This window comes from Danio rerio, chromosome 8 (genome assembly GCF_052040795.2).
Source record: "Danio rerio strain M-AB ecotype USA chromosome 8, GRCz13ab, whole genome shotgun sequence".
In the NCBI taxonomy this organism is placed as follows: domain Eukaryota; kingdom Metazoa; phylum Chordata; class Actinopteri; order Cypriniformes; family Danionidae; genus Danio; species Danio rerio.
The window spans coordinates 27,830,591-27,858,568 of NC_141028.1; the positions used below are offsets into that span (position 1 = coordinate 27,830,591).

General features: G+C 35.2%; 1 protein-coding gene across 2 annotated transcripts; it reads right to left on the reverse strand.

Annotated features, from left to right (window-relative positions):
• Nucleotides 1-71: 71 nt before the first annotated feature.
• On the reverse strand, nucleotides 72-27,728 carry efhd2 (EF-hand domain family, member D2). Of its 2 annotated transcripts, XR_015497245.1 has the most exons (5): nucleotides 27,166-27,728; nucleotides 5,698-5,845; nucleotides 5,294-5,428; nucleotides 2,387-3,431; nucleotides 72-2,096 (listed from the first exon to the last, which is right to left on the reverse strand). XR_015497245.1 is itself a non-coding variant. In NM_001326493.1 (4 exon segments), coding segments are annotated over 4 exon segments (702 nt in total). In that variant the 5' UTR covers nucleotides 27,453-27,693; the 3' UTR covers nucleotides 72-3,299.
• Between the last annotated feature and the right edge of the window lie 250 nt (nucleotides 27,729-27,978).

A 27,978-nucleotide genomic window follows, 5' to 3' on the forward strand; every position in this document is an offset into this window, starting at 1 on the left:
ATCTACATCTTCGATTTAGATATATGGGTGGCACACATAACAGTAGTCACATCAATGACCAACATAAAATGTTTCCAAATTAAAAGCATTTTGTTTTATTGTCACAAGAATCATACACTTTAGTAACAAAATCAAAAATAAATGTGCATATAGAAGCCACATATCAATATGTATAAGCCTACGAGAGTATGATACCATAACCACCAGATTCGACTGACACAGACGCTGACAGTAAGGTACAGATATGGTCAGGATGGTTCAATGCCTTCTCAACCATTGTCAAGTCGCTGGAATGACGAACAAAAAGATAAAAAAAACATGCCATCAGATGAAATCGTTAAGACTACAACACTCATTCCTCATCCTCCTAGCATTACATTTCACAGAAAAATGATCAAATACCAAAAACAACATTGTGCTGTTTGTGTAATCTGCTTTACAAGGTGCAGATTTTCACAGAAATCCATTAAAGTCAATACTGCCAAAGCTCAGCTGTAGTTATGCATTTGTGCAAATATTAATATTCTAAAACCAAAACTGCAAAAAGGGTTTTAATTAATGAACAACTTAAATTTCAACAATTTTATTACATTTTAAAAACATTTTACATTCAAAAACAAATGCAAAACATTTTAGATCAATGATGTTTAGTCTAAACTCAACTAATATCAGTGGAATGTCCTACTAAAATAAGCCTGACACAGAACAGAAGTGTGAAATCATTTGGCACAATAAGAACAGATCAGCTAAAAAAAGATATCTCAAAAGAAATGACAGAACTATTTATGGCTTCTAAAGAAATGCAATAATTGATTGGTGTCGAAATCCGACTCTTGGTTGACCAAATATTAACAAACACACTACTATATTTACCCTTTAAATTCAAAATACTTTGAGTTTAAACAGCAGATAACTGTAAAAGAAAACGTGGATGGCTGTGAAGACTGGAAGATCGAAATATTTATACACCTTTTGTTTGACTTTCCACAGAACAAGTCAGCAAACAAGAACATTTACCAGTGACTCAGAACACAGAGACAAGGAACAACATTAAGCATAGCAAATGCCAACAATATTGTCTCCGATTTAAAGGAATTATATTTTCAAGATTTTAGCTGATGGAGAACAGAAGGGAGACAAAACTGTAGGCGGCGAAATTTATATTGAGAAAATAAGAATGTTTCTTTTCACAAGACACCCTTTCCATACAAAACTAAAATTATTTTTCATTTTCATCACATGAAAATATATAGATTTGTCTTTATACATAGGATCTCAGTTACGTTTGCCACAGTGTACTGCATGTCACATGACCATAAAACTTTCAATTTATTACGATTCACTGTAAACGGTCACAGGATGATTTGTCACATTAAATATTTAGTCGAGAAAAAATTGACTATGTTTGTCATTTTGGTCTGGGAAAACATGCATTGACTTGTCAAAACACCCAGCAAGCATTTTTTTATTTTAAAAGATGTCTAATAGATGTCTAAACATGGCCATGTTGGCTAAAACAATGCTAAATTTGGTCTGTCAGTGAACTTGAACTTTAATAGATGTCTAAGAATAGGCCAAAACTAGCCCTCAAATAAACAGAAATGAATGATTACACTTACACAGTCTATCTAATCCAGGGGTGCCCAAACTCAGTCCTGGAGGCCCGATGTCCTGCAAAGTTTAAGTCCAACCCCATCAGAGACACCTAGTCTAGCTAATCGAGCTCTTAATAGGCTTTCTAGAAACATTCATGCAGGTGTGTTGAGGCAAGTTGGAGCTAAAATCTGCAGGATCTGCACCGGCCATCCAGGACCGAGTTTGGACACTCCTGATCTAATCGGTCTATTTGACAACTAGTCTAGTTTTGGGCTATTCTTAGATATCTATTATATTTTTGCTGACAGCGCAAGTTTTGCCTTGTTTTAGCCAAGCTGTCTTTGTTTAGATGTCTATTAGACATTTAAAAACATAAAATTGTTTGCTGGGCAGTCATGCGATTTTCATAAAGCGTTGAAGACAATATTTAAAGATATTAATATTTAAAGATATAGTTCACCCCTCAAAAATAAACAATATAAAAACAAAAAACATTCACCCTCATGTCATTCAAACCTGCATAATTCTTATGTGGGATACAATATATATATTGTATATTTTTAATATATATATATATATATATATTAAAAAAAAGGAAAAATTATTCTCCATTAACTTTAATACACATACAAAAACAAAAGTCTGGAACAAAAAAAACAAAAAAAAAAACATTTAGATTGCCAACATAAAAAAAACCATGTGGTTTGCACAAAAAAAAAAAAAAAAAAAAAAGGCAGATAGGCTTGGAATGACATGAAGGTGAATAAACGGTCTTCAAATCTGATTTCACTCCACTTGATGCATCTGATCAACCTCATATCACAGTAACTTGATCAGCACACATGGAAGCACAAAGTACAGGGATTCAGGTTAGACTTTGCCCTAACGAAACGCCTCCATCAACAAAAATTACGCAAACTCAAAATATTATGTTGCAATTTCTTACATTTTGTAAGCTATTTTAAATTTAAAGCTATGTCTCGTTGCGATTTGTATACCAGTTTTAGGTTAGCGTGTGCCACATTTAACACTGGACACCTAAAGTGTACCCTATAGCGAAAACGACACCACAGTGACCATGCAAATTAAACAAACACCATTACAACCATCACCACACATGCACATACACCCCCAAACCAGCTCTCCGTCTATCGACTCAGAAAAAATACTGACCACTTAACGCTCCTAATTCATCCGTGAATGAGAGATCTGATGTTTGCCCTCTCGAGTTAAAATGGCCAGCAATGAAAGTTTCATTAGTCATGGTACAGCGGAAAGTATTTCCTGCTTGTGTTTTGCGCTAGTGCAATTACCACTGATATGAATACAGGGGATTGGAAACGGCATACTGAGAACAATAAAAGATTTAAAAGAAAAACTATTTTAAAACTACTTAAGCATTAGATTTAATGAAATTTGGTCACTTTAACGAGAACAAGATGCAAAATGACGATACTGATGGTGAAAACAGACATACATACACATGCAAATGAAAGAAAACTAATCCAATCCAGTGTACTGAGATCAGTGTCTGGCTTCACATTCGAAATCAGCCTGAGCGAGCGAGAGAAAGAGGCAAGGATAAAACAGATCTCTCAGGAAGATGAATCTGCATGGATTTTTGAGCCTTGCATAGTATCTCTGATTGCGGGGACTCTGATGACAGACAGACGTAGATGAGTAAAAGGAGGAGGTGGATGCGGTTATTTGAAGGCTGACTTCAGCTCTTTGAATGCGGCTTGTCTTTGTTTCTTCTCCTCTGCCTGCTTCTTCTTCTCCTCCTGCTCCAGACGGATTTCGGCCTCAAACCGGTTGGATTCGTTAATAGCCTGTACCTGTCAGAGGAAAAACTACAATTTTAGAAAAGCTATCGACATAAGCTAAACAAGCTAAAGTACCGTAACTGTTTGCTATGACAATAGGAGAACAGACATTATTGAACATCACTCACTTTGCAAAAAAACAAACAAACAATATATCTCTAGACAAAACATTGTACATTTCTGAAGTATGCTTCACACACTGGTGAGTGGGGTTGACAAACCCCCTGTAGAAATATTCTTCTCTCCATGTGCACCGGACACTTTACTTAAACTTCATCTTACAAGGACTCAATTAAGAAAACAATGTTTACATGTAAAGCCGCCTTTCCACTGCAAACAACAAATGACAAGAAATAGACTGGAAGTCATTCATTTCCAACGGACAGTAGTCTGGGAGATGTGTGGAGTTCCGATCATCTCCGTATGCTGAAACCGGATCCACCTAACCGGATGTGATGTATTCCAGTGTTGTCCAAGCAGGCCCGTGCACATGAGATGAGAAGGAGTAGTTTTTTTTTAATTTTGTTTTTAATCAGAAAAAAATCTATATTCAAAAAAAAATTTCTATTCATAAATGAGTAATAAAAAAATATTAGTTTTATGTTGTCTTCACATTCACTCCAAAATATTTAGCGGTCTGAGTTTTTAGTATTCATTCATTCATTCATATATTTAACCATGGTGAATGCACGGAGAATAAAGACTCTTTTTGCACTCCTTTATTTCTGACACCACGAGAATCAGCTTCTCTCCCATGATGCATGACAAAACTAAAAATTGTGTGCAACTGCCACAAGGGGGTGTATTCCGAAAGTCGTGTCCGAATGTCGTGTACAGTGGAAAGGTGCATAAGTGTGCTTGACAAACCACCTGTGGAAACATTCTTCCCTCCATATACACCGGACACTTTACCTAAACTCCATCCTACAAGGACTCCATAAGGATTTGTTGTTTACTTGTGAATGTACCACCAATCATGTTGCGCTACTTTTTTTTTACTGAAACTTAAAATACCTCTCTTGCATGATGTAATTCTGTCTTATACTGTAAATACTTAAATTACACAAGTAAATTTACATATGTATAGGTGGTAGCTAGTATAGTTAGATTTCTGCTCTGGTATGTTAGTTATGTATAGGTTTAAAATAGCTCTTACGTGCAGTGTTGTGTTCATACTCTGGATTATTAGCTTCCTTTTAGCTTATTTACTACCGGCGAAGTCTGAGCGCAAAGAATCAAAAAAAGAAAAGACTCTCAACAGTAAGGAGCTGATTCAAATCAAATACTCAAATATACTCAAATACTCATGTTTATCTTATTTGGCGCAAAGCCAATTTGTAATAATGGTATGAATGTCAATCAAAACATGCATACAGTGTACACACTTTGGGCTCGTTTTGCTTGTTTGAAGTTCATATTGTTATGAAAGACCCATTGAAATATAAGTAGCAGCACATTTCAGAATATTTAAAAAAAAACTATAATTTAGCTCATTATTTATATACCTGTTTAGTGTATAATTGTGTTTTCTTTGTGTTTTTTTACTACTATGTGGTTGTATGGTATATATATATATATATATATATATATATATATATATATATATATATATATATATATATATATATATATAGTGTTATTATTTTCTGTCTGACCTAAAAATATATATAAAAAAATACATAAACGGTGACATATTTGTGATATCTTGTAGGTGTCAATACAAAGACAATTGAGAAATGTGTAAATTGGTGTTTGATTGGACATTATTAAAACACAGAGCTGGGATACCCTAAGAAGGATATTAAAATAATCAGGTAATGACTAAAACTATGGAGATATTTCACCAAGGGGTGAAAAAAATATAAGATTTTTACCTTAGCCTCAAAGAATGATTTGGCTCCTTTCACTCCCTCAGTCGACACGTCTATCTCTGACAAACGTGCCAGGACATGAAGGCCGCTGTCCTCTGCCAGCTCTCCTGCTGCTGCCTTTCTGAAGATAAGGAGAAACTGCAGAAAGAGCAAACGATGAAGCGGATAAATGCAGGCAATATTCACTGTAGATTTGCAGCTCTTCATTTGAATTTGTTTATTTTACAAGGACATGCCTTAAAAAAGAAATATGTTTTAGAAAAAATGCTATTTTCAACCTGCAGTCCCTGGACAGGTAGCTCTTAAAACACTCAAAAAGTATATAAAATATAAAACAATTATAAACAATCCTCATGTTCTCGTATGCAGTTAAATAGTTTCAGATTCATAATAAAGGATTTATTTACTTCTCTGAAACTGAGTTTGCCGTCCAGGTCTTCATCCACCTCTTTGATCATGTTCTTCAGGCCCAGGTGAGTCTGAGGAGCTCCCAGTTTCTCCATCATCAGCTTCAGCTCCATCAAGTCGATGTAGTTATCCTTCTCTGAATCATACCTGCACAAAAACACACATAAGAAACAAAACTTTAAAAGCAGAAAAATCATGGAAGGAGATTTAAAAGATTTTTTTAATGCATAATTTGTTCCTGAAAACTATTTAGCCTTGATATATTATATTAAACCAGTATCCCCTGATTTTTCTTGACTTGTAACATTTTTAATGCTTTTATTCTTTAAATTATGTATAGCTGCCTATGATTTACTGTATATAGTTACTGTTGAAAGGGATGAAAATGCCAGACATATATGCAAGAACTGTATCTTTCTGTCTGAGAGATTTTGTATGCCCTATCTAAATAATAAAATAAAACAAAGTAAAGTGTCTAGCAGATTCATCATAATTTTGTTGTGACACCTTATGTGACCAACAGAGGGCAGTGCTGAGGAAATACCTTATTAAAATACTTAAAGCATCTTTCACTCAGGATATCTGATGTTCAGTTTCATCTGATTTAGTCTCGAGATGATTGGCAATAAAAAAAAGGCAATTGTGCATATTTAGAGTAACTAGTAATAACATTCAATTGGAGATAATGTTCATGAAAATGTAGGAGCACAATAAATTCACAACAATCAGTATGTCATGTAGATGTCACACTGTAAAAAATCCAGGGTTTGGACAAAACTCTATGTTGTCCAAACATAAATCAATTAAGTTGACTCTTAAGTTTACATTTTTACAAATTGTCGTGGGTTGAACATAAACCAATTAAATTTTCCCGCAAAAAGAAATTTGTTGTTTCAGCTCATTTTAAAAAGTAGTTAAAACAAGCAGCAAATGTTATTTTTTGAGTGCAGTCCAGTATATGAATAAAAATTTGATTGATGCAGTCAGTTTCAATCCTTCAAAACATTAGGTTTTCCTATTTGTCAGCATTTTTTAAATTAAAAACTTTAAGAAAAAGATAACACAGAATAGCTTAGAGGATATTGATAACACTAGATCATGCCTCATCCAGTTCAAGATTCTACATAGACTACATTTCTCCAAACAGAAATTACATATGATTTTCCCCAATATATCTCCAATTTATGATTAGTGCAAATCAGAAAAGGCTGATTTAGCTTAGTTTTGTATTCTGTCAGAAAATACAGGGATTCTGGAATGAGGTTTTTAAAGTGCTTTCAGACGTCCTTGATTCACACATAGATCCTGAGCCAGTGCTTATATTAGGACATTCTGATCATAAATATTCATTGAGCAGTGCACAACGAAAATTCCTTAAATATTGTTTGATAACAGCCAAAAAGCTGCTATTACTGTAACGTAAAATGTTAATCCTCTAACTGCTAAACTATGGCTTGAAGAATTGATATCTACTCTGCACTTAAAACAAACCAGATATCTTTTAAAAAGGCAACATTGGACAATTTCTGAAGATTTGGGGCCCTTCTGTCACTTCATGGGGAATTCTTTTCCCCAAAGCAATGTATTGTAACTAAAAAGTTGTTTTGAGTATAACTGTATTGTAAACTCACAGACTGTCTTGTTTTTGTAAGTTTATGCATATCAGAAAATCTATCCTGTAATTAGTGATTATTGTAAGTCTTTTCAAAAACCAAATAAAACTTATTTAACAAAAAAGAAAAACAAAATGTAGTATAATCATTTTGTTTTTTAATAAGTACGGTTCAGAATACGCCAGACCGTCTAGAATTTTGCGAGTCTTATGGTTGCTGAGATGAGATCTGAAAAAAACAATTTACTTATAAGATTTAGTAGTTTCACTAGAAAAAAAAAGCCATAACAAAATCAGCCATTTTAGGTTGCAAATATTTTTTTAAAAAGTCTTGCTGCTGATAGGCAAGTAGACATAAATATATCTGAAATGTTTCAATCCTTCAAAACATTAAGTTTTTCTATTTGTCGCCAATTATTTTTATTAAACTAAGAAAAATATAACAAAATGCAGCATAATTTATTAATTTTGTATTTTCATAAGTATGGTTCAGAATAAGACCCTGTAGAATTTTGCGAGTCTGATGATTGTTGGGATCCCAAAAAAAATAAAAATAAAAAACATCCCAAAATTTTCTAGTTTCACAGGAAAAAACATAACAAATGATGCCATAAGTAAAAAAAAAAAAAAAATTCATTACATGATCATAAAACTTAAACCGCATTTTAGGTTGCAAATATTTTTAAAAAATGTCTCTTGTTGCTGATAAGTAGACAAATATATGTTGCACTGAATGATAGTACAGCATTATTTAACCCCAATTTTGCCATTTTATTTTAACAACTTAGTCTTACTTACAGGACAGTTTATATCGAAATTTATATTTTTAGTCATACCATGTTGGTGTTTCATAACATCTAATTTTTTTGAGGCGGGTCGTTATCCCAACAATCAACACGCAAACCTGGAGGACCAGGACATAGACGCATACACTATGAACAACTTAACTTACCCAATTCACCTAGAGCACATGTCTTTGTAATTGTGGGGGTAACTGGAGCACCCAGAGGAACATGCAAACTCTCAACACAGAAATGCCAACTGACCCAGCCAGGGCTCAAAACAGCGACCTTGCTGTGAGGAGACAGTGCTACCCACTATGCCACCCTTTTATTTTAAAGGGCTGGTCCACTACGATATCCTATTTTAAACTTTAGTTGATGTGTAATGTAGCTGTGTGAACATAAACAACATCTCTGAATATAATACACTCAAAGTTCAATGCAAAGGGAGACATTGGCTTTTACAGATTTAGCTTACCAAAGCTTACAGAGAACGAAGTTTGAGGACTGTAAAAAGATACAATCGGGCTAGTGAGATCACAAAAGCTGCAGAAACATACACAAATACACACCTTGCAGCAAGGGGGTGTGGCCAGAGGCGCTGTAATGTTCGCAGAGAAAGCTAAAATGCAGAATAGCAGTATATAATCAAAGTAAGATATATGAAAAAATAATGTGATTTGCTTTGCATCTTATAAACCCAACCAAGCCTTAAAATTGCACGCTGGACCACCCCTTTAACAAACTATTTAAAAGAGTTGCATTTGTTATGTTTTCTATGCAACTAAAACAGCATTTAAATAAATATTCATTTTATGCACCACAACAAAACTCTTGATATCCCAGTTTGCAATAAAACAAAAAACTTTACATCATTAAGATTTGTAACTACATTTAATCATTCGAAAAAAAGGAAATTATACATGCAGGAATGCATTAAAGCTGATCTGCCTTCACTTCTGTGATCATCAGTCAAAGCAGAAATGGTTATTACCAGTCCTTCATTTATTATATCCACCGCTGAGATCATCTAAATGTTCATCTCTCCTGCATTTTTAATAAACACCTCATGAGCTGTTGGTAATTCATTGAGCTAATAGCAGCCCAAGACAACAGTGTATACATCTGGCAGCATAAATATGTATGAACTTTAAACACAAAATCTGCAGACTAAATATAATGTCTGATGTTATATAAATGTTAAAGCATTTCAGCCGTTCATCTCAAACACAGGGCTGAAAAAAGTGGACACTGATCTTATATATCTCTCTCTCTCTTCCTCTCTCTCACACACACACTCACAAACACACACACACTTCCTGTGGTACAGCACAGAAGCGTCAATCCCTTATACTTCAGAACAAGTGACATTCACACAGACCAGACTGATTATATCTGCCTCCTCTTCTATTGCATCTATAATAAGGTTGAAGTCAGTGGGCCTGCCTAGTCACTTCCTGTTCTCACAGTCATTTACGGTTGAAGCCAAACTATTAGCCATCCAGTAAAATTGTAATTATTATTTTTATTTTTTAACTATTTTACAAGTGCTGTTTGTCATAGTTTGGATATTTCTGACAGTATTTTCGATCATGCTTTATTTTGATGGTCCGTTTGTTAAATTTAAGTTGCATTGCATCTACATGTCAACTGATTATTATTAGATTACAAGTAGACTGTTAGCTTGGGGTTAGGGTTAGTGTAGGTTGATATGCACTTTCAAAATTTCTAATAGTCAGTAAATGTCTGTTAAAGGAGCAGTAAAGTGTTACTGTAAAACACAATTGATAGTACTGTACGATTTTCAAATAAAATAGTAAAAATATACTAAAATAAGAGAGTGTGGTAAAATTCAACAAGAGAAAAAAAAGGAAACATTAAAATATCGGATATAAAACTAAAACAGTACTCAGCATTAGAGTACTAATTAGGGCTGTGCGATTTGGGGAAAATATCTAATTGTGATTTTTTTTGTCAGATATTGCGATTTTGATTTAATTTGCGATTTAATTTGTAGTCAAGCTTCAGCTCAAAAATTTGTATCATAGCTTTTTACTGCTTAAATGTAGCGAGTGTTAGTTATCAACTTATATTAGCAAACAACTCTGAAATTGTACTTTGCTTGCTAATAGATTGAGTGTCACTGGCAATACTTTTAGTTGACTTTTTAGCAAGACACTCCTCATATAGCCACCTGTGGTGCTTTTTTAGGTGCTGGTTGTGGTGTGTCCTCGTGCTTTGGCAACAATTCTGCGACAGTTCTTACAAATTAGTTTAAGAACTGGTTTAGTTTGGTGCCTGTGACTTTGAAACCAAGATATTCCCATATTACCGATATCCTGTTTTTCTTTTATATTAATTTTTCTATTAATCTGAAGTGGCAAATGCCATCATACCACTAGTTCGTGCTTTCCTATTTGTTTGTTTTTTGGATGTTCCGAATAGTTTGGTTGTGCAATTCTGATTGGGCAGATGAAAGTGTGCTCACTCAATAAGACTTTCACACACAGACCGCAGTCACACTTTTGCTCTGGGTGGGGGATGTTAATGTTATGTTTCAAATCATGATTGCGATTCGATTTCGATTAATCGCACAGCCCTACTACTACATAGTCATTTTTCAGTAGGATAATATTTTAAACAATGCATCAATAATATAGTTGTGCATATACATTAGATTAGTCAGTACCAAAGTAAAAACTGAAAGAAAAAAGAAAATAAAGTCACAGTCTACAAATTAGTACACCAAAATTAATAAGTTGGGTGAAATTTTTAAATAAAATTAATAAACATGAGGGGAAAATAATAATAATTTAAAAAATGTATCAAACTCCCAATTTATTTACATTTTTTTCCTAAAACTTATTTGAATTTAAATGCATTATATTTCTATTTCTAAAAAATGTTGGGTGACCAAATTCATTTTAATAGATAGGACTGTTTAACATAACTGTTTAAATAATGAACCAGAAATTATTGGCTACATTAAATTGTGTAAAAATATGGAATATAGAAAATATTAATAAAAAGTATTCTATTTCAAAAGGGAGTGTACTGATTTATGCTGAGCTCCATATACAAGATTAATATTCTGGCCCAGCAATGTTAGATTTTGCACTTTATCTGCTTCATTGCCTCCTGTTCATGAATATGAAGTATACTGTGTCTCCATCTGCCTCAAACACTCCTGTACTCTGACACATGCAACACACTTTGCTAATGCCAGTTTCTTTCTCTCTCATTAACCCTGTCTCACAGACCCACCAACATTCTTTCATCATTCAGTCTAAAGGCAAATGAGTGTGTCTATGTTCGGGGGCACCAAATCCTCTATAATTACCCCTTAAGTTAAGCATTGTGTTTCTGTGTAGTGGATTTAGTTGTGGGTTACAGTACAGCAGCAGTTAAAGACTAATGTGATCAAGGCAAGCAAGATTGAGTTGGTGGTTTATTTTTGAAAGGCAAAATCAGATCACTTGTGAATCCAGGCAACCAGTGTTTCTAAGCGGCCTCAGATCAATAATTTACGTCTGCATACAGTTAGCCTGTTTAACAACGGAAAAGATCAAGCATGGCCAGTGCAATTAAAGGTCAGTTGTAATTGAAATCCACCATGTTTAATTAAGCAATGGGTGAAGTCACATACAGTACTCTTGCCTGTGAAAGACTCCTCATGCTTTACAGTGACTCATGCTTGACTTTACTGTGCACAGTGATATCACTTCCTTTTAATTAAGCACGTTTTTTTGTGCCTAACCTGTATGAATTACATGTGGATTTCATGTAGAAAATGCAATTAGAATTGAGTAATTCAGTCATAAAAATGCTATTTATTGTTTAAAATGGAGAAGTCATGGAACATAGGATGAATAAACCAGACATCATATGTCGGGCTGCACAATATATTGTTTGAGCATTAATATTGCAATGTGTGCATCAGCAATAGTCACATCGCAAGACATGTAATGTTGAGTTAGGATTATAGATGACCAGAAATCCCAGGTCAAAACACACAGGATTTGTGGAGACACTGCAAAATCGAATCATAATAGAGTGAAAGTTAATAATCAGCATGTGTTTTAGGGCCTGTGACTGTGTGAACATTTGAAGAGTGTTTCAAGCATTTTAGTAGTGTATAGGGAAGTTTCATAAAGATTAATTTTATTACATTATTTATATGATAAAGACTATACAGTGCTATTTTACATTTGATTAGTCAATATCTGTACCTTAATACTGCTGCTCTCTCCAGAAAACCACAAAGCACAGTTACTTTCACTTTATTTGCTTAATTGTGTTTATTTATGACTAGTTTATGTTTATAAAATACATAAAAAATATTTATATTTTACTCCCCTAAAAAATCATCCCAAGTAATAACTTTGCAAATAGAGCTTAAGGGTGCTTTCACACCTGTGAATCGATTCATTTGTTCCGAAACAGGGATTAAAATTGTTACATTGTTGCTCTGTTGGTGTGGTTCGCTGTCACACGGCAAAGTTTCTAAACAGACGAAAAGAGTAAACTCTTCTCACATTGGTCAGAGTTTTAGGGTTTATTTTGCAGAGTCCCGCTCAGCTGTAAGAGGGGGTGGTGGTTTAGTGGTGTTTGACAAGGTGCGCGCGACGTGTCTGAAGAGCGAGGAGGGATGCGGTGGGGAGGGGTGAGAAGGGTGCGCGACGTATTTGAGGACCGGGAGGGAGACGCGTGATTTACGGGAGATTATTACTCGTTTGCGGGCACCCGGGAGTCTTTGTGCATTTGCGGGAGACTCCTGAAACTTCCGGGAGACTGGGGGGGATGTCTGGAATGACCTCCCGTCCTACTCATAATTCTCTCTTCATATAGCCGTATGCCTATTACATATCCATAAAACACTGTGGTATAACCGGGCTCGGATCGTATCGCTTTCTCACTACGATCGATCCGCTCCAGAGTTCGTTTCAATCGAGCCGAGACCACCTAATTCAAGCGATCTCGGAGCGATTGTTCTGGTGCGGATCCAAGCACGATTAACGGATTCACATATGGTCAAATGAACCGCGCTAACTGGGGAAATGAGACAGGTTCCGAAACAAAAGTCTAGGTGTGAAAGCACTTGAAGTCTTCTGGTAAAACTATTCTAGAGAAAGCAAATATTGCAATGTAAAGTTTTTCCAATATGGTGCAGCCCTAATAATATGATATCATAATTTCCTATAAACACAAACTCAATCAACTTTATGGTTTGTTTTTCAATTGTGAGAGAAATGATGTTAATATTGTACAGTTATTAAATAGTTTAACTTTTCCAACGATCTTGTTTAATTCAAATGTTTCACTAAAAATGACTAGTGACAGAAAAGACATTTATAAAGTTACAAAATTAGTTCTAGGGCATCACGGTGCCGCAGTGGGTAGCACGATCGCCTCACTGCAAGAAAGTTGCTGGTTCGAGCCTCAGCTGGGTGCTCAGTTTTCCCCCACAAGTCCAAAGATATGCAGTACAGGTGAACTGAATAAGTTAAATTGGCCGTAGTGTGTGTGCATGAATGCAAGAGTGTGTGGGTGTTTTCTAGTGTTGGGTTGCGGCTGGAAGGGCATCCGCTGCATAAAACATATGGTGGATAGATTGAATAAAACATTTTACCACTGATGGCATTACAAAAAGCTAAAGCACTGATTTTCATTAAATATGACTTGAATATTTAAAATAGACAGTCTTGATATGACACAAAACATTGACTACAATTGTGCACAGAGGTCGAGGTCTAGAAAGTGTAAAAGAGCAGTGCTTTTGTCACAGTTTATTAGAATTAGTGAGTGGGTACTCAAAAAATTATAAATAGCTCCTACTATCTCACCGAAGCTACTCTAACACTTCAGGGAGGTTTAAGGCTTTTCGCAGATGCTAAAACCTTCAGATAAAAAGTGGTAACACTTCAGCTGCTTGCGCAAATCTGGGACCCGTCAGCTACATTCTTACTAAACTCTGCTGACATCAACTTTTACATCTACATGGAAATGCTGAGCAGATGCTGCCCAAGAAGTCGAAATAAAGAACTTTTCCTCTTTTTTTTGTAACCATTGAGGAAGATAGATAAAATGTTTTGCCCAAATAAGTCCACACACACTACAGATGATTGAGGAAGCAAATGCAATCAGTACTTCCTCATAACAACCAGAAAATAAGTGCATAAGCAGGTTTCCTTGTGCCTTCACAAAAAGCTTTGACTCATTTGATTGGCTTTGCTGATAACTGCATTTGAACCCTGACTGGATTCACTTGCTCTAGTTAGACAGAAATTAATTTTGTTAAGTATTTATAGGACGTCAATGGAATAAGGAAGTTAGCATGTAACTAGCACTCTGTGTAATGAAAAGCTCCTCTTGCTATGTGGTAATCCACTTTCATGACACTTCATCATGCAAGTCTGAACTTGATAAAGATTTGAGGAATTTTTTTCTTGCTCTGTAAAAGATGAATGTTTAAACATGCAACATCTGTCCTAAGAATGTTAGCAAAGAGACTTCAGCTAATGAGGGGTTAGATGTGGTCCTTACTGTGCAGGCCAAAGTATAATTTGGCTGTCTATATAGTGTCCTTGTGGCACAATTATGTGCATAATGAGTGTCCACAGTCATTGGTTCGCACAGACATTGTGTGTACAAGAGTACAGACACAGGTTTGAAATAGAATAGACAATAGATAATCTCTAGATACCTCTAGATAATATATTAGGTGTGAACCTGCACTGTTCTCACAGTTCAGTTTGATAAGATTTATCATGTCATTAATTCACATGTACAATTTTGTCATGGAATACAAGCAGTGGAAAAAAATGAACAGTTTACTTAAAATTTACCTGCACAAAGAAAACTTGGAGTCCTGCTTGGAGGGCATTTAGATACTCTTTGACCAAACCAGGTGTTGGACAGAGACCAGTGGCATGTAAGTTTACAGGACTTTCTTGCCTAATGTTTAGTTACTGTGGGCTTAAAATAAACTTTTTGCAAGGTGACTTTTGGCCTCCCTCTCCTTTTTTTGTTGCTTCCATCCCAATGGGAGTAACAAATTGGGGGCTCGTCCGGGATGGTGTTTTTTGCGTCAATCGTTTAGCATATTTTTTATATTTTCTTCTTAATTTTAACTTATTTGGTAAGTTCCTTGTTTTGCATTTATTTGAGGAAGGGAAAGTAGTATTGTAGAACTGTTTTTAGTCTTTTTCCAGCAAAATATACTGAATCATACTCATCTGTATCACAATGCACTATACAACCGATTAACTAACACTCCTACTAGATAGTATGTATGCATGTGTGCAATTCAACCATCCGTGTCGAGTATACTTTGCAACATTTGTAAGATGGAAGTTTACCCAAGCTTTAGGCAGACAAAGTTCTGAATAAATGTACTTTTTGTACACTGTATAAAAAAAACTTGTTGACTTACATTAAGTTGAATCAAATTAACTTTTCTAGTCATTTCCACTTAAACTGACTGAAAATATTAAGTTAAACTTTGTACATCCTTAATTTTGTTCATAAACCTGATTAACCTTTTTTAAAAAAAGTTGAAGAAGCCTAAAAATATTTGTTGTCTTGACTTTTTGTTATTACACTGTTTACGGTGTAAGAGGCCTTAAATGCCTCTATAAAGGAGAGAGGAACCGTAAATGCACAAATAGTCTTGATTGCTATACCTCGGCACACACCCTAGAAAAACTCACTTGTTGCACTTCTACATTTCTTCTTAAAATGAACTTGACAATTTTCATTCTGAACGAATACATTGGTTTTCATTAATACTAGCCTGCAACTATTCTGGGGTGAAAGCTTTACAACTATCAGCATAGTTTACTCCATTTCAATGGATATAATATTAAAATTATTTGTTTAATTCCGGATAAAATCATGATAATTTGCCATTATTGTTTATTTAAAAATGGTCACTGATGTTTATTGTGCACTAACTGATCGAATAGATATATACTGTGGAGGAAAATAAAATATTTTTTTATTTATATACAGTTTCAGTAGATGTAGAATTGTGGAACAATATGAGAATGAGGAGAAATATTCTATGCATTGCAGCAAAATATAATGTAGCTTTCATAAATAAAGTGGTTTGGGTGAAGCTGCTAGACATGACTGTTATTTGTACCTTGTTTATATTTACCCCTGCCTAAAATGATTCTAGTGGTGATCACTTTACTATCGACATACAGTTTGCTTCTTAATGTGACATTTCAAAAGTTTTCTGATGGCAATTGTGATGGTTTCAAATTCCAAGGGTAGCTTGATGTGCTTTTAGAGACAGATTATATGATCAGGTATTGAATATGCATCCAATTTGAATCCACTTTTAGTAGGAAATAAGGACAAAAGCATTTTTACGTTTACATATGTGCAACAAATTCCAATCGGTGCGAGATGTTGGTAAATTCTCAAAAATTTTGCCAATGTTAATTTAGACATTAATTTTAAAATGAACAAGCTGAAGGAAACTTCAAACTATTGATATTAGGATCAAAGAATGAGGCTTCCTTCTGAAGTCCATGATGATGTATACCTATTGGTTACAGTCTTGTTCTTGAGGTATACTACAAAGTCAAAGTCATGTTATACTACAAAGTCAAAAGATCAAGGCAAAATTAGACTTCTCAAGTCACGACACCTTTAAGAACTGCTGAATGAAAAGCTCTTTGAGAAACCCAGAATGGGTTCAAGTGACATTTCTGTGAAAAGCCCCTTCTGTCAATTTTACAAATCACATTATTACATTTAGTTTTCAATCAGATTCAATCAGATTAGATGGGATTGTAAAAACTTTATTTTAATTTTGGCAATATTTAAATTTCTGTTTAAAAAAAAAAAAAAAATACGCTAATAATGCATATGTACTAGAATACCACCATTTAAATTCATGCAGACTGTACTTAAACCCACCATTGGCGCTAAATGAATTGTGCATTGTGAACTTTGAAAGCAACTGTTTGTGAGAATGTGAGGCATGTAACAGGATTTGAGATTAAGCAATTGCCTAAATTTACTGAAATGCTGCTTGACGCTAGCCTAAATACTCATGCCTGTCTGAACAGTCACGCTGTAATGCAGGACTATAGCTACTGCTGACTTAATTATGAAAAATGCAGATTTAATTTGAGTGGAATGACGCCTTGGAGCTTAAAAAAAACCCTCAAGGTTGTCTGAAAGACAGTAATGTGTGAACTTGTACATCATGTCATAGACAAAAATCATAAAAAAAAAACTCTAAAATGTGGCAAACCAACTCTTTTCCCTCCTCCCGTCACTCATTTGCCTATCTCCCTTCCCGCCAATCTCCTAAATCCAATGTTGCCAAGCAACAGCTAATGGGAAAAGTCATGGGAAATCCCTCACAAATACAAACACATGATCAACTCTAAACACGGTGTTCACAACAGCCCAGTGTAACAGGCATAAACATCAGTCAGGACCACACAAAACAAAACATTTTTACATCCACGAAACATCTGTGCAGAGTGTGTGATGACATCAGTAACGTCACGTTTAAATGGACTTTTCTGAGATAAGATGGGAATGGTCTGGAAATACACACAATAGCAACAGATTAAAAACACAAATGAAAGGTCAGTTACATTAAAGGCACAATATGTAATACGTTTTAACACTAACTATGTTTCGATCCACCTATTTATGCGCATTTATTGATTGAAATGTTGAAAATGCGCATAAAACATATGCGCATAACCAAGTAGAATAAACTTTTTATTTGATAAGAAAAAAAATAAATAAATGCACAAACTACGATGGAAACACTTTTAAAGAACAAATACCAGTATGCGCATCAAAAAAAAGGTCATGTGATTTTGTTATGAGAGATCATGTGAGGATACAAATGTGTGTGAATGGACAAACCTGCAGGCTGATCACATAGTAAAACATCTGAGATGTTGTTTTGGTCATTCAAAAACACGCTAACCATTTCAGTATTAGTACTATTATATATTGAATTGTCAAGAGCGTCTGTGCTCCGCTTCTCACACCCTTAAACGCCACCACGCGTTCATTGCATCGGTGTTGTCTTCTGAGGCGCAACTCATTTATTAAATAAAGAGAAAGGATTCACGTAGCTTCTCCAACTACAGTAAACTCCATTTTTACCTTTGATATTTCACACTACTTAATCAGGAAGTGATGATTTTGTTTTTTTTGACTCATTGGATCGAAATGTTGCTTTAATCATGTCTTTTTTGCGATATACCAGTTTGCACATAAATTTTATTTGCAACTTTGGATGGAAACATACCTACTGCTACATATTTTGCTGACTTATGTACTTGCATTATTCCAAATGTTTTAAAGATATATATACATGATTCATGCAGAAGTCTCTTAGGATGTAATGAAGACGAAAGTTCCCGAGATTCCTCACTCAGTCATGTCATCATTAACCTACTTTGTTTGTTGTGAATACACTCCCTCTAGTGGCGAAAATTACATGCTGTGCATTGAACACATTATTTGAGAATTTAAAGTTTCTTTTATTGCTAAACACAAAACTTGATATGCAAATTCAAGACACAAAACAACAACAACAATTCTACTGGACATTAACGTGTGAAAGAGACGCAAAATGTTTTTGAAAAGCAATCGGGTAGTTCAAGCAACACAAAACCACACGAAATGTTTCCGCTTTTACTTGTTTTAAAAAACTGACTGTTCTCAAAACATAAAGATCACTGTTAGAGAATAAATGCTGCATTTCTGCTTTCATACACTGCTGTTTTGAACATAACTACTTCCTGTTCCTAGTGGTTTGAGTCGATCCAAACAACTAACACAATTTGTCCTCATTATTGAACCAAAATCAATAGCATTCAAGGCTCTTCACACACTTGATTTTTGCTCTAATGGTTCATTACAACTCTACACTCAAGAATACGATGTGAAAACTACATTTGTCAGATCATTTTCAGCTTCTCTACTTCAAAATGAGACTGCAAATTTCATTACAAAATGATCCCAATACAGATGCTAAGTGTGTATAAAGATGACATCCTAAATGCATGAAGGCTTTACATAACTGTTGAGATGGATCAGTCATTATCCACCCACGCTATGGATGACTATGAACAAAAAGATGAAGCACCTCAAAAAGAGATGAGTCACTGAATGAAGTACTGCTTACTGTACAGAGATGTGATCCTCAACCAAGGGGCCACAGAATGACGCAAGTCTTACTTAATATAAAAGTGTATCATGCAATTAAATAGATTTTAAAATATTCTAATATTAATCTAAATGTTGTTTTTTTTTGTTTTTGGCTGATCTCGGTTTTAGACTTGCACATCAACTTCATAACATTCATTCTTACAATGTAATTTATGTGTAAGTATTACAAAACAATCTTGCCATGTAAAAGCATTCATACTAAAACAAAGCCAACACTGTAAAACAAGTCTCTTTTCACTTCCCCAGTTATTTGACATTTACAACATGAATGCTTTAGTGACTATAAACACCTCATGAATATTTAACGAGGCAAGCATCAATGTAATAGTTTATGCAAGACTGCATGTAATGTATATAATGCAGCAGTGCTCCACATTCTCTGCCGCTGTAGTTAATGATCACAGACAGAACTAACCTCGATCTGCTGGGATTACAGACCAGGTGACTAACCATTAGTCCTTAAGCAGAAGCCTTCATGGATCAGCCAATGGCCACACAATCCCAGAGGTTATTTATAGTGAGTGAAGAGTGCAAACCATGATCAAAAAAAAAAAGTCACATAAAGAAAGTAAAGGGAGGAATGGGAGGCCTGGCGGGTCGAGAACTAGAAGAGAAGAACTTCCTGAAAGAGTGCTGAGGTTACATATGGCCATTCTGGAAACAAAACAACCAATCTAATGGACTTCCCTCTGCCCTAATGAGTCATTTTAGGCATGTGATACCAATGTGAATGCCAAATAAGGGTGTGCGTCTAAATAAACCTCACACCTACATGATAACTGGCAGCATTTGAAGAAAAGATACCCGTTGTGCTTAAGACAATCATCTTTTAGCCTCAATATCCTGATTAAATCTCTCTTTCAAAGAAAGAAAGCTTAAAAAACATCAACCCAATAAAAAACCCAATTAAAAGCTTCCAATTCAAAACTTTTATAGGCTTTAATGTCCATCTAACATAAATGAAGTAACCAATCTTCAGAGACAGCATGCATTAACTTGGTCTTATCCTCTTGGGTCACTGTGTCAGTTAGTTTTGGCAGCGTGTCAGAGCTTTCGTGGACCAATTCCTCAGCTTTATTTACTTTCATTGCATCTATATTATATTAAAAGCACAACCGACATCCTGTTACTGAAGCTGAACTGTGCTACGGGGCTGTTAAAAAATGCAGGAGTTTCAGAAATGAGGAAATGGGGTGATTTGAAGAATAATCACATCATTCTGCTCTCTGTGGGGAGAAAAGCATTACCATTTAAGGAGTAGGCAAAATGAGTTAGACAGAGAGAGAAGCTTATTACATGCTGTGATATAATATATTTTACTACCATGAGGGTTGCCCAAAAGAAACGAGCAATCATTATTCCACTGACACCTCAGAGGCCTGCGGATATGTTTATGTTTGCGAGATTGCATCGAAACATTCCTGACCGTGTCTAATGTTATCTTTGCTAGGAAATATGGCCTGGAGAAAAAGTGTATGAGGAAAAAGAGGGCAGGCAGAAAAAGGAAGAGCATGGAGCTTATCTTCTGTTTCTATCATTACTAGAGGCGACGCTGCAGGATCGCTGCTCACAGAACTTAAGCCCCTCGCTCATATGTAGGCACAGCATGGGACCTGAACGCATAATCACTCAGCCAATTAGGTCACTCCGCCATTCACATTATCAGAAACTGTACCAGAGCATTAGCGTGACAGGGGGGTAAGAGGGGTTTCCAAGTACATCTGCTATAAGGGATCTAAGATAGCTGAACCTTGAAAAGAACGCATGTAGAAGTAGGATGGATTGATGTTTACGGGTCATTTTTAAGAATACAAGGCTGAACAATTTTTTTAACTTAAGGCATACAGTTGAAGTCAAAATAATAAGCCCTACTGTGATTATTATTATTATTATCTTTTAAATGTTATTATGTACTTACATTACTGTAAATAAATAGAAGGGGAAGTGGGGAGGGGGTCTGTACTATCCCCCCTATGCTAGGAGAATCAATAGTAGTTAGTATAGTTAAATAAAACTTAAATAAGCCATTATATAGTATAAAATATTTTTTAAATAGCAATGAAACAATACCAGACGCTAAAATTAAATGGAAAATGTATACAAATACAAGTGAGTCCAAATTAATAAGATACTATAAAAGTCATAATGATAATAAAATCTGTAAAAATCTATAAACAAATCAGTTAAAGTCGTTTGTGGCATTACAAAACAGCTACCCAGGCCAGCTTAAATATTACCCAAATTATGTTTAACAAAGAAAGGAATTTTTATTTGAATAAAGATCATTTTTATAAAGTATTTCCTTTGTTTTTAATTCTGGAGAAAGTCTTATTTGTTTTATTTTGGCTAGAATAAAAGGTCAATATAATATTTGAAGGTCAATATTATTAGACCCCTTAAGCATTTTTTTTTTTTTTGTCTACACAAGAAATCACTGTTATACAATGATTTGCCACCTAATTAACCTTAAGCCTTTAAATTGTACTTTAAAGCTCAATAGGAGGATCTTGAAAAAAAAAAAAAAATTATATATATATATATATATATATATATATATATTTTTTTTTTTTATTAGAAATGATTTATTAAAAACCTGCTATGTTTAGCTCCAGCTCCTCCTTGCTTAGACTTCTCCTACAAGTGATGTCACTGGGGGTTGGGGTGGGTGTACGCATTAAAACAGCTTATAGGAGGAAGAGCTGGAGCTCAGGCTCCCCCTCACTGGAACCCAACTGGCGGTTTAACATATTGATGTTATAAAGAAATTTAATATTAGGCATGGGCCAGTATAGGATTCTGACGGTATGACAACCTTGGATAAAAATACCACGGTTTCACAGTATCACAGTATTGTGATTAATGCTCTAAAATAAGTTATTTTTAAATGCCTGGGCAAAACAAAAACAAATAAAAAAAACTGTTCTACATTGAACACAATATATTTTATTTTAAGAAATATTTATCATATTTTGGAGCAGTAAATATTTCAGGCTAAGTAATGAAAATAAATCATTTTTTGCTCTCTTCATTAATTTCAAAAACACAGATTTCTTTACAACACAAATAAATTCCTTACATATACCTTGGGAACGATAAAACACAACGTCAACTGGTTATCATCCCATGCCTATTTAATACTGTCTTAAAGTTTTTAAAATCAACTAAAACTGAAAAAAAAAATAGTTTCAAATGCTAAAAGAGAAAGGAGCACAACAATAGAGTTTTAAAAGTGAAAATTATTCATGAAGAATTCATGCAGAAATGCTACATTGCCCATGATGTGTGAGGGTGGGTGCACTGACAATAAACTTTAACTACTTTAAATGAACTAGATGTATAAGTTACTATTGTTTTGATTGGGATTTGCAGAGCTTCATGGGATTGTTGTTCCTTTCCTCATCACAGCCATTAAGCAAACACTAAACAGAATCTTTGTCATTTTGTACAATTTTCTTATATGCTTCAAAAGGAAGTTTGTAATGTTGTGATTTGCCTCTTAGTTAGTTTGTGCTGGAGAACCAGTGGAATGCACGAACAACTGGTGCAGTACTATTTAACTCAATTAAATTAATTTGTAGCACTTTTTACAATGTAGATTGTGTCAAAGCAGCTTAACATGGATGCAGAAAAAATAAAAAGCCATAATAATATTTCAGATTGTGGAACATTCCAGAAAATAGAGGTAGTTGTAGAATGCTGGTGTAGCAGTTATAGTTAAATTAAAACAGATTCATTTTGGTTTATCATATATAGTTCAGGTCAGATTAATTCAGATCAGTGTAATGCAAATGTCACTAGCATTCAGTAATTAATTGATAGTGAGTTTGACCAGAGAAAAACAGGTTGCCCCGGCTGAGCCTGGTTTCCTCCAAGGCTTGTTCTCCATTTCCGCCAAATGTTGGAGTTTTGGTTCCTTGCCACTTTTGCCTCTGGCTTGCTTGGTAGGGGCTAATGGAGCTGTTCTTTAGTCATGTCTTAACGTGAACGGATTGCTCAAAAATAATCTTTTAAATAATCTAAAAGTTAAATCTGCTGCTCAAAATCAATCTTACTGTAACTCCAGGCTAATACAGTGTTATGTTCTTCTATGAACAATGTAGGTGTTGGCTACCTAAGTTTCGATTTCTTTGAACAAAGCAAGTGTGCAGGACTGCTCCAACGAGAACTTAATTAAGGAGGAACAACATATTTACAGGCTTTACTATCAATTACCACAGTTATGCAAAACATCTGGGCAGGGATCTTTTATTCTGATAAAAATAGAAAACATGCAAATCACTATTTGTAATAACCATATCATGAAAGTACTAAATAAAGTTAACAGTTTTACATTAAAGCTATAGTTTATCCAAAAATCGTGTTTATTTTGCTTCTCACCTTCCACTTGATCCAAAACCTGTTTGAGTTTCTTCCTACTGTTGAACAGAAAGGAAGTTATTCTGAAGAATGTTGGGGGAAAAAACAGCCATTGACTTCAACAGTATTTTTGCTCCTATTGAATGTCAATAGCTGTTTTTTCCAACATTCGTCAGTAGATCTAGTTTTGTGTTCAACAGAAAAAAAATTCAAAAAAGTTTAGAACCAATTAAGTGGGTAAACGTTGGGGAAATTTTCATGTAGTAAAACTATCCTTTAAAAAAAAAACAGCAATGATAGTGTTGAATGCTGGTCATAAACCAAAAATTGTGAATCCCTCTGAAAAGTGGCCTGAGGGTAAGGCAAAGCCTGCATTCCTCTTATCAGCTGGACTCTGGCCAGTCTGTGGCTGTTACACAGTTTTTCTTTCTCCCTCTCCCTTCTTTTTTTTCTGCCTCCCTCTGCACAAAAGCAGTTAAGAGTGCAACATTGACTGCAACTGAAGTACTGAATGTCCTGAATGAACTGCTCAAAATATCTGCATTCATTTAAAAGGTGAATAAATCAATGATTTTTCTTATGATTGCATAACTCCACACAAGAACATACAAGTGTTCCCGACCTGCCTCCTCGACGGCCATGTTTCATCATTGCTTCCTTATCTATATTCAAGGCTTCAGGCAATGGCACAAACAGCCATTATAGAGCTGGAAAGTAATAAATCAATTAAAGCGGTTCACAGTTCTTCTTTTCTGTAAACTGCATGAAACTAAACAGCATGGAAAAGCAACTAGACAGCAATATTGAATTACAATCTTCTTATCACCAAAATCCTTAACAAGGAATTGACCATGAAAAACCCTAGCTAATGTTTAACCTGTGAAGTAACCGCAGAGGCTTTGTTTTCTATGAGACAAAGGGAACTATTCTGCACGACTCACACTCTCCTAAAGATGAAACCACCACACCTGTCTCATTTAGCACATAAAATGCCAAAGGCTCACTCTGTGAAAGAAACTAAATTAAATTAGTCTTGTATCTCACTCTGGGTGATCTCTGTAGCTGCAAAATAGATTTGAAACCAGTCTATGGCAATTTTTGTCACCTCTAAATGAACATATGACCTCAAGCTGAAGGAATTAGTGTTTGACTTCACACATAACTAATTTATAGATTAATAGGTAGCACTCTAAAACGATAATCTAAGAGTCTAAGTACATTAATTCAGCAGACATTTATTATATATATATATATATATATATATATATATATATATATATATATATATATATATATATATATATATATATATATATATATATATATATATATATATATATATACACACACACACACACACACACACACACACATTTCACCGGATGACTTTAATACCTCTATTTTAATAAGAATTTATTAATTTTCTATTGATTGGCATGATTCTGTGGGGGAACAAATCATGCACAGAATATAATAAACAAATTACAAGTACAGGTAAATGCAATAGAGCACATATAAAGTAAAATAAACAGTGCTTTATGGTTTTTAGGGTAGTCAAATCATATTCAGGTACAAAATTAAAAGTAATTAAATAAATAAAAAGTAAATTAAAAAAAACATTTGAATCTAAAAAAAACACTCTGCAAAGTCTTTACCAGTTAAATAGTTCCAAAAATTATTCTCTATAAAATTTACTGAAAGTGTCTGAATGCTTTAAACTCTCTTAGAGCTTAAAATGTGCAAATGAAGAACTTTTGCTCCATTACAGTTAAACTCTGCAGTAACTGAACAAATTGTTAAAATGCATTTTAAACTGCGTGACTATATAATGGCAAATAAAATATATATATAATCATAAACTATCTAATCCCAATTAAACAATGCAGATCCTGCGATGTGACTATTGCGGATGCACACATTGTGATATCAATGCTCAAATGATATATTGTAAAGTGTAAAGTATTTATATAATAGTTTTGGGATCAACTGAAAAATGACAAGCGGCCAACAACATTACAGTAAGTAAGTGGCAGTGGGGGTGGGGTAGGAGGGTCTGTACCATCCCTTTAATTACTATGGAAATCAATAGTAGTTAGTAATTGAAACTAAAAGTCGTTATATAGTATAAAAATATATTTAAAAAAAAAAATTTAATTAAATGAAAAATGTATACAAATACATGAATCCAAAAGATTAATAGATACTATAAGTCCTAATAATATTAAATCTGTAAAAATCAATAAATAAATCCGTTTTCTGACAAGTTAATTTTTTTTTTTTTTTAAAGTTGCATTGCCTGCTACCCAGGCCAGCTCATCTAGATGCAAAGGCCTCCTCACAACAGATTTGGAGCAGCTTGTTTTGGCCAATTCACAACAATGGTAGCTTTGTTTGGTAGCAGAAATGGTGAGAGGAACCCATCACTTCCTCCGCGCGCAAGGTCCTCAACCAGCCCCATTTCCCACATTGCTTGGGTCTGTGTGAAACCGACCCTGCAGGCACCGCCTCAGACCGACCGCTCCACCACAGAGAGAACAGAGGACACATTCCTTCAGTCAATCTCACGAAGATTCAACTCCCTGTAGTTTCCAACATTCAGCTGAAGGACTTTTTTTATTAGGCCAACTTAAAAGGCCCTGACAACCCTTTCTGTAGCAAACCAGCATTTACAAAGGCTCTGAAAATTGTTTTTTGGATGCCAGTTCAACGTGGAGTAAATGCATAAGGCGTCTCTCCTTCATCGACTTTAGAGCAGCCTCACTAAGAACTGTGTCATATTGGCCAGCTAGACTGCACAGAATGTATCTGTGGGTAAAATACAAAATGAAACCCACACATGACCTTAGGGGACTTTCTCAAACCGCGGTTCAAAGTCCTGCATATGTCCGTGTGTGAATGTACTTGAAATAAAGGATGCCAACTTGGGTGGGGCTGAGGTTAAGGCCCCTTGTTAGATGTGTGAAAGAGTTTCAGGCAAAACATTAGGCTACATTAGGCTGCACGACGGAGTAAACAGATGGTGTTATACATTGTTATACATCACAAAGACAGTGTGTTCCTGATTAAACATTCAGTTCCATTTTTTTAACAGAAATATGATAATATATCCTGTTAAAAGCATGCTAAATAAATTATACTAAAATATTAAATATATTTTAAAGTGATTTTAAGCTAAAACTTCTTTAAGGGCATTTGGGGTCAAATAAATTGATCTCTGCACAAATACAGGATGAAAGGATGGATGCAAATAGATGAACTCATAGATAGACAGAAAACAACAGACAAATTATTGGACATAGAGACAAATGAATGGAAGACAGACAGACAGACAGACAGACAGACAGACGGATAAATAGACAAATAGTAGAGAAACATGAATGGACAGTCAGATGTTTCAGTTGGGCATGTGGAGTCTGTCTCAGGGGGCTGAGATGACCAGCACATGTCTTACATCTGCGGCTGCAGAGCAGTGAGGATGACAGCTGCTGTGAGGTACTTACTGTTTGAACATCTTCTCCATGTCTTTGATCTGCTTCCTCGAGAACTCCTTGAACTCGGTGTAGGGGTTGAACACCTTCATGCTGGGCTGCTGGTGTTCACCGACGCCCTCGTTCAGCTCCCCGCGCCGCTGCAGTTTGGCTCCGAGCTCGGAGTCCGCGCTGCTCGTGGTCGGTTTATCGTGCGCTCCGTTCTCGTGAGCCTCATCCAGGGCCGCCGCCGGCTCGTGCGAGCCATCCTCGATCTTCAGCCGACGGTTCAGCTTCGATGACAGCTCGTCCGTTGCCATTTCGTATTAATCCGCAATCTAACTACTGGTTAATGCACCAGGGAAACACGCAGAATTCCCTAAAGCGCTCAGTCCATGTAAAGGTTTAGTGCGTTAAATCCAAACTCAGATAAGCATGTGGTTAAATAGGTTTTAAAATGCAAATCATCCGACTTTTATTGTAGCTGTGTGAAGCGATACTCGACTGTACAGCCCGTGATTCAAACGGACAGCGCTCGTGCGTGTGATGATGACGCCTCCGTGCTCGCTGACGGTAAAATAAGCTCGTGCGTGTGCAGTAAAACCGCTTCACGCCACGCCTTTTAAAGAGACGCACCGGACACAAAAGACCACTTTTGACACAAAACTCTCATCATGCAGCCTGGACCGATATTACACAACAACAAGTCTATAATTTGACCGCTGGAGTAGGTCTATGTATCGTTTCTGGTTAATATAATAGGATGACATAGTCATTTGATGAAATGACGTCATTTTAATTCAATACTGTAAACATGAGTGAACTTCTCTTGTTAACAGTACTAAT